Source organism: Phytophthora infestans, genomic scaffold, assembly GCF_000142945.1.
Source record: "Phytophthora infestans T30-4 supercont1.76 genomic scaffold, whole genome shotgun sequence".
Lineage (NCBI taxonomy): Eukaryota > Oomycota > Peronosporomycetes > Peronosporales > Peronosporaceae > Phytophthora > Phytophthora infestans.
The window spans coordinates 512493-520856 of NW_003303683.1; the positions used below are offsets into that span (position 1 = coordinate 512493).

An 8364-nucleotide genomic window follows, 5' to 3' on the forward strand; every position below is an offset into this window, starting at 1 on the left:
GGCACAGATTGCCGGATTACGAAGCAACTTGGGAGCGCTAAATAGATATTCGCCATGGGTCGCATTGGAAGGTTCTCGTTTCCGACTTCAACAAGCATCAACGAGAAGTCAAGTCCGGGAGGATGTAGCGACGCACCAACGTCACAGCCAGCGATGGTCATGACGTTGGTACCTATGCGTCCTTTTTTCCGCAAATGTGCTACTACTTGTCTTTGCTGACTGCCAACTGTCTTCTTAAGTTGCCAATGAGCGGCCAGGCAGACACACGCCTGACCGGAAGGCAATCATCATGTTTGGACGAGTATTGCCAAACATGGAACCGCAATGACGATCATTATTTTTTTCATTTAAACTCACTATGAAGATTCTGACCCGGTTCAAATGAACCGTGGTTCACTACTATGCTACGCTACTTCCAGATTCGACTCAAGGACTACCTGGAATATAGTATAGTGAAACTCATATACTTACATAGGATACGAAGGGAATGCTAACAAGCACTTCCTCGTAGCCGACAAATAACTAATCATTTCAATTTCAATTTCACATTTACCATGTTTGAGGCACATCAGTAGCCTCCTGCGCCTTACCTTCGGGTCCCCATCGTTGGACTCTCGCCGCCCTCCTCCGCTTCGCTCCTCGCCACGCGACGCTTCCCTCGTCGCTGTTCCGCTGCGCCGTGCTCTCACCAGTCATCACAAAGATCCAGGTGATCGAAATAAGATTTTTAAAAACGTACCTGTACAATATCCACATCTGACCTTCGGCTAGCAACGACATCAGCAGTAGGTGAGCTTTACTTCTTGTAGACTGGTAGCTAAAGATTGACGCACTGCAGATTACTATGCGTAACATCATGATTACCAGAACTTTAATCGTATCGAGTTGATCTTCGATAAGATTGCTCGTCGAGACAACACAGTAATGTGAATTGTGTATATACTACCATTACTCTCTCGTAAAGACGAGGGGAGCCGACATGGTTGGTATAGCAGCTAACAAAGCGCAAAGGAACGCCCTGGTGTCTCAAGGACAGCATTGGTTTGCAGAAGGATGTCATAACATTTTGCATCGGTATTGTAAGTAATGAATGGAGGAAACGAGCGCTCTTTATGTTGAAGAGATTGTTAGCTATGATATTGACGGACACATTCTAGATTCTAGCCAACGCGTCACAATTCAGCAGGTGTCGAAGTACTTACGCCAGGTTTTAGACACAAATACTAGATCACGAATCATTGCGGGTGTCAAAGGGCTACGTTTCACCGTCACGAAATTCCCACTAGTTCTGAAAACGCTCTCGGATGGGACACTTGTTGCTACCGCTCCAAGTCATTTTTTCACGCAAGCTTACTGCTGGGGATGAGAGTTATGTGGACGAAACAGTGTTCATGATGAATGAATGTCGAGCGATTAAGCTGAATCTCTTTAACAATCGGTTTGGAGAACTACACAAAAGTGAACTAACGTATATATCGCTGCTCGACCCCAGCGTTGCGAAAAGGATGCCGCATTTGATATCAGCTGATATTTCGGGGGCGTGTGATGCCCTCGTTTGTGCTGCAGCTGAGCTGGCAGACAAAGAACGAGGAATTTCCATAATCCAGTACTACCGAATTCCTCGATGAGTTGGCCCCCTCAAATTTCACCGAAGAGTTGGCCCCCCCCACCCGGGTTTCCTATACTAAATGATGGGCAACGTTTGAAGAGACTTCCTCGATGAGCTGGCCCCCCCCCCACCCGATTAACGTCCAATCACAGACTTGCAGCCGACACTGGTAGGAAGAGCATGGTAAGAATCTTTATGGCAAATTTAGTATGTGCTGAAGCGTACGTCATTCGTTCGGGATCGCAAGCATGTCATGTAGGGTATTTACCCCGCCGGCTACTACGATTGAGCGCTGCATACGAAAACAAAATGACTACAGTCGTCGAGGACCTACGAAAGTCTGATAACAGCCAGAGACGCCGTCGATCTGAGCGCAACAAGGGGATTGTTCGTTGTTTGATGCTAACGGACGTGGAAGAGCATTTTAGAGCCTAACATGCAGCACTAAATCTGATAAATCTATCTCTTCGTCTTCTCCTTCTTCGCCAGGTACACTTTGCCCTTGCTGGTCGTCTTGATTGAGCCCACTATATGTCTGTTGTACTCCATAACCAATTGAAGCAAACGTTTTCACAATTGACTCACTTGAAATCGATTCCCACGAGTTGACAAGCCACGATATGATGTCTGCTCGGTCAGGTACAGGAACCTTTTCCTTGCCTCCTAGAGTATCCATTTTTCTTACTGCCCAGTCGCTATGCGTGCGCGAACCATCGAAACTTGCAATGGCTGGCGGCGAGCGCCCGCCAGAAGATCCGTGCAGTTTTAACCAATGATATGCATGTGTTGGAAGGGTCTTCATCGATGAGTTGGCCCCCTTTGCTGATGTACCACGGGGGGGCAACTCATCGAGGAATTCGGTAGTGTACTGGATTCTGAAAATCGGCGAGTTAATTCAGATTTGGATTTGAAAAACAGTACCGTAATATCAGTGGAAAGTGTCCCCCCCTCTCGTACCGACAAATCTAATGATCAGGATAAGCTCAAGGTGCTAATTATGGTTGAATCAAGAACTGTGTTGTTGTAGCTAGCTCTAATCTCTGTAAATGTATCTATCGACGACGTCGTCGTGCCAGAAAACATTTCCTACACAGTCGGCTAGCCACGATAAAGCCTTTAAAGCGGTAGTCAGCTCTTCTACGCTTCAATCCGGTCCTTTAGGGGCTTATTCCATGCTATGTCTGCTGGTTGACAGCAGTGCGTATATCCAGGGGGAATGCGTTGCAGAACGACATTTTTCTCAAGAGCAAATGCAACGACTTCAGGCGTCCAATGCGCATTGAAGTCGTCCCACATCAGCATCACAGGCTCATTAGCTGAGCTCTGTTCACCAAAACTAATGCTGCAAAATTGCAGGTCACAAGGACCAAATCACGACGCGCATGGTGCGCGTTTCAAACAGGTGAAGTGCGGCAGCTTTAAATGCAAAGGTCTCCGACATGAGCTTAAACTGCTTCTGCTTCCGCCCGCCTCGTTGCCACGGCACCCGCATTTTGGTCCTTAGTCTCTTCGCTGCTCTGCGGTAGTTCCAGTTATGCCGCACTGGCTTCAAGGGGGGGGCACTTGACAAAACACTGCAAATTCTACTTGGCCAAGATCCAATTCACGGCTGTGATTGGTCAATATAGGAGGTGACACTTGACACCGATACTACGGTACAGCCCCGGTAAGTTCGCGCCACGTAAAATCCAGTATACTGTTTAAGTACGCACATCTGCCTCTCAAATGTACTGCAAGAAGCTGAGCGAGCTTACATCTGAGAAACGTCAAATAGCGGCAAATTGGCTACGATAAAAACAGGAGTCAGATTTAGTTCCGGTTTTTCAGCGACAACGCATGGATAGAGCTACAGCTGCCGGAATGTGTAGGTTTACTCCTCTCATGGAAGGTGCCTACTCTGTTCAACACCTTGGTCCTCAAAATCAACACGGGCATATTCACGCTTGATAACTTGTTGCTCTTTCAGCTCGAGAATGCACATGCGGGAACTGGCAAGATGAAATGTTTCCGTGTATTCACGCTAATTGTGCAGCGATTCAGGAGAGTCCCCAACTCGTCTTATCATGCTTTAGACAAAATAAGCTAAGATCTACATTGACATCTGGAGATGTAAAGCCTCATTTTGGTTTTATCGAGATGCCGCCGCACAACAAGCGCAAAAAACACGTTAGGAACTTCAATCGAAAGGTAGACGGATCCTTCTACATCTCAAGATTTACAAAACCCTACGAAGAGCTCTACGATGCAGAACACCTCTACGCCAAGCGCTGTGTCATTAATTTAGCGTTTTTTCTGGTGCAATGGTTTGGTGATCGCATATTAACATGGGAGCCCGCCAACCCCCCCCCCCCCCCGTGGGGGGGGGAGTCGACTTGGAGTTAGAGACCATCGACTTCGTGTGGCTTTACCAACCAACAAGAGGAAGGCGGCGCAAAAGACTACCTACACGACGCAGCGAGCGCGTGCCGAATCAGGAGTAACGACTAGCTTAAGTTCGTAAAAATTAAAACACGAACTTAAAATGTACTGGAAACAGTATATTTTGATAGTAACATATTCTAAAGAATAGTGCACTAGTACTGGATTATGGAAATTTCTCGACAAAGAACGCAATACACCGTTTCGTCTGAGACCAAATTTGCATCAGCAAACACCGGCCCTTGCTGCAAGTAGTTATGAGACCTTAGATATGAGTGACTTGGGCCTGATGAAGATGAGCTAACACCGTCCGATGTGAACGCGGATTGTGATAAAGGGCTCAAGCAGTACTTGATGAACGTTAAGAAGTCCGTCGTAAGAAAACGAAGCCGCTCGAACGGTGGAGGGACCACGTGATAGCGCATCTGATCTTAAGTAGTGTGTATTTTTAAATCTTCAGCACTTGAAGCTTTTATGTTTGTTCCGTAATTATACGAAGTAAAGGCTTCTAGGTCCTTAAAAAAAATTCTTCATACCATATATATGGTATCACATGAACGGAATGGTTCGGCATAGCGTATTCGGTGACGCTTTTAAAAACCCGATGATATCCCAGCCCCCAGCTTTCATTTACCAGTTTCGGATAAATTGTTTGTGTAGCATTCCATAATAATAAAAAAGGCGTACGAAACTTACCAAAAAGCCAAAAAGCCACACCGTACCTGTTGGAGTAATGGGAATCGTCAAACCGACACAAGGATTACTCCATCGGTGACTCACTGAGAGCGTGATGTTGAAGAGTTTAGAAAAGGAAATGCGCCATGTGTGTTGATCTGACCTGGTAAAATGCATGGAATGCTTTCTGCTTCTAGAGAGAGCTTATAGTGCTCTCTAGAATAGCTATCTGGTAAACACTAACGACCATACTGCAAGTCGATGGATAATGATGACCTTGGATTTCCGACTGTTAAGACGGCTAGAAGACAAAAAAGTTAGATGATGAACGTCACGCTCGCTCCAGCTATTGAAAGGTCGAACCTGCGCTGGTGATTAAAAGTAGGAGCATGAGATTCACTTACCACTAAAATAACAGCATTTTATGACCTTGCCGGCGTGGATCTCGATCCACCCGCCCGTGAGTTATTCATATTTGACCCGTAGTTTGCTACAGCCAAACGACACGCTCGATGCATCAAAACTGTAATTCCCGCGGGAATTCTCGTCATCGGAAATGTCCCTTGTAATTCCATACCGCTTCACCGTTTTGCCACCATCCGGTCTCGCTGTTTTTGTGATGCCTGCGTGTTTGCGCAGATCTTATCCGAGAATGACACTTTAAAATACTAGCACTGAACCTGATAAATAGATCGATGTAGCTTACAAATACCTGATAATCATGTGGCATAGGAATGGTAGTGGCTATTCCCTCTGCTTTAGACTACACGCGGGCAGGACAGATTGTTCTGTTCGAGTTACCAGCCATCTAGTCTGAGCGCTGGGGCTGCTCGCAGTGGGCTGCCTTAGAGCTCACTCTTCAATTTCGACTAAGTCACTCCAGATCAAGCAAGCTACTCCAATTACGACCAAGATGATGTTCAGCAAGACGATCTATGCATTGTGTGCGGCAGCTGTGGCGTTCTCTGGTGGTACAGTGGATGCGACGACGGAGGCGGCGGAGACGTTTGGCTGGCTATTGCCGAAGAGCCACAACACTGACGGTGGCTACGGAGGTGCTAGTGTCGGCACAGACGGATATGAAGGCGCGTCCGCGGGGATAAGTGGATATGGCGGACTGTCTTTTCTAAAGGCACTTGGCGGTCTCAAGGCTGGTGCTGGTGGCTACGGCGCTACGGGAGTGGATCTCAACGCAAATGCTGGTCTCGGTGCACATGGTTACGGTAATGCCAACGCCGGCGCCGGTCTCGATGCTCGTGCCGGCATCAACGCGAACGCAGGCCTCAAGGCGAATGCTGAACTTCAGGCTGGTGCAGGTCTCAATACCGGGGCGGGTCTTGACGCCAATGCAGGATTGAAAGCGAACGCCGGACTCAACGCTGGTGCCGGCCTCAATGCTGGTGCTGGTCTCAAGGTTGGTGCTGGTCTCAATGCTGGTGCCGGTCTCAACGTTGGTGCTGGCCTCAACGCCGGTGCGGGTTTTGACGCCAATGCAGAATTGAAAGCGAACACCGGACTCAACGCTGGAGCCAGCCTTAATGCTGGTGCCGGTCTCAACGTTGGTGCTGGTCTCAATGCTGGTGCCGGACTCAACGTTGATGCTGGCCTCACCGCCGGTGCGGGTCTTAACGGCAATGCAGGATTGAAAGCGAACGCCGGACTCAACGCTGGTCCCGGACTCAACGCTGGTGCTGGTCTCAAGGCTGGTGCCGGTCTCAACGCTGGTGCTGGCCTCACCGCCGGTGCGGGTCTTAACGGCAATGCAGGATTGAAAGCGAACGCCGGACTCAACGCTGGTCCCGGACTCAACGCTGGTGCTGGTCTCAAGGCTGGTGCCGGTCTCAACGCTGGTGCTGGCCTCACCACCGGTGCGGGTCTTAACGGCAATGCAGGATTGAAAGTGAACGCCGGACTCAACGCTGGTGCCGGTCTCAAGGTTGGTTCTGGTCTCAATGCTGTTGCCGGTCTCAATGTTGGTGCTGTCCTCAACGCCGGTGCGGGTCTTAACGGCAATGCAGGATTGAAAGCGAACGCCGGACCCAGCGCTGGTGCTGGCCTCAGCGCTGGTGCTGGCCTCAACGCTGGTGCGGGTCTTAACGCCAATGCAGGATTGAAAGCGAACGCCGGACTCAGCGCTGGTGCTGGGCTCAATGCTGGTGCTGGTCTCAAGGCTGGCGCCGACCTCAATGCTGGTGCCGGTCTCAACGTTGGTACTGGTCTCAATGCTGGTGCCGGTCTCAACGTTGGTGCTAGGCTCAATGCTGGTGCCGGCCTCAATGCTGGTGCCGGTCTCAATGCTGGTGCCGGTCTCAACGTTGGTGCTGGCCTCAACGCCGGTGCGGGTCTTAACGCCAATGCAGAATTGAAAGCGAACACCGGACTCAACGCTGGTGCCGGACTCAACGCTGGTGCCGGACTCAACGCTGGTGCCGGCCTCAATGCTGGTGCCGGACTTAACGTCGGTGCTGGCCTCAACGCCGGTGCGGGTCTTAACGCCAATGCAGGATTGAAAGCGAATGCCGGAGTCAACGCTGGTGCCGGAGTCAACGCTGGTGCCGGCCTCAATGCTGGTGCCGGTCTCAAGGTTGGTGCAGGTCTCAATGCTGGTGCCGGACTCAACGCAGGTGCCAGCCTCAACGCTAATGCCGGGCCTCAGTTCTGGTGCCGGTCTCAACGCTGGTGCTAGTTTGAATACTGGTGCCGGCATAAGTGTGAAGAAGGGCACCAACACGGACAGCTACTCGAAGGGAACGAGTGCCATCGCTTCGTTAGCCCCAGAGAAGTCAGCTACCCAAGCTTCTCAGATGGCTACTCAGACGTTCACGAAGCCCAGCACCTACCGCCACCTGCGCGCGTAAACTCGGAATGAGGTTCATCCTTTCCAAGTCAGAAGAACGTCATCCATTACACTCGTCCGATGTGTCGAGACATTTACCGCTCCGTGCGATACCAGTCCAATGAATGCTTTGTAGTAGTCGTCATTTACGACTTTGAATGCTTTGTGAGTTCATGACGCCTTTTGTACGATCATTGTTCTTGTCACTAAATACCAGGTTTTGTAGTAGTCGTCATTTACGATTTTAAATGCTATGTGAGTTCATTACACCTTTATTGCTCCTGTCATTTGAGTGATTGCTTCCGTACCCGACATTAACCCCTCTAAGACAGCCTTCTGACAGGAGCTTATATATTCCATTATTATTGGGGCAAAGCCCTATAATGAAACGAATTAGTAAGACAACTACTCTTTTTACAGGAGTATTTACGAAGTATTAGAAAAGGGTTAGGGTAGACATACCGCCTAGTGACCATTTTTGGCGAAAAATACTTCGGCACCCCTCTTGTCCAGGTTTTATCACTCAGGTATTGTCCAGGTATACCGGCAGGTATTGTCCAGGTAGAGTTTTAACGGTTTAAATTACTCTCATTTTCTTCTTTTGATTCCTAGCCACCAGTTAGGGAGACACGTGGCAGCCCCCCCCCCCACGCCCCGAGGATGGCACGCACGAACAAGACTGCCCAGATCAAGGCGAATATGGCAGAGCATGAGCGTGTGGCCGAGGAAGCTCGTCAGGCTAACCTCGCTCTCTTGCGTGCGGTGCGTACGCACTCAGAGAGAGCACACGCCAGAGAAAGTATGGAGACATCTCGCCCTAGTCCAA

At 49.5% G+C, this 8364-nt stretch overlaps 1 protein-coding gene across 1 annotated transcript; it reads left to right on the forward strand.

Annotated features, from left to right (window-relative positions):
* Positions 1 to 5615: 5615 nt before the first annotated feature.
* On the forward strand, positions 5616 to 7388 carry PITG_18762 (uncharacterized protein; the record flags this gene model as incomplete). Its single annotated transcript, XM_002997360.1, has 1 exon — positions 5616 to 7388. The coding sequence occupies one exon, from the start codon at positions 5616 to 5618 to the stop codon at positions 7386 to 7388; it is 1773 nt and encodes a 590-aa protein (XP_002997406.1).
* Positions 7389 to 8364: the final 976 nt, after the last annotated feature.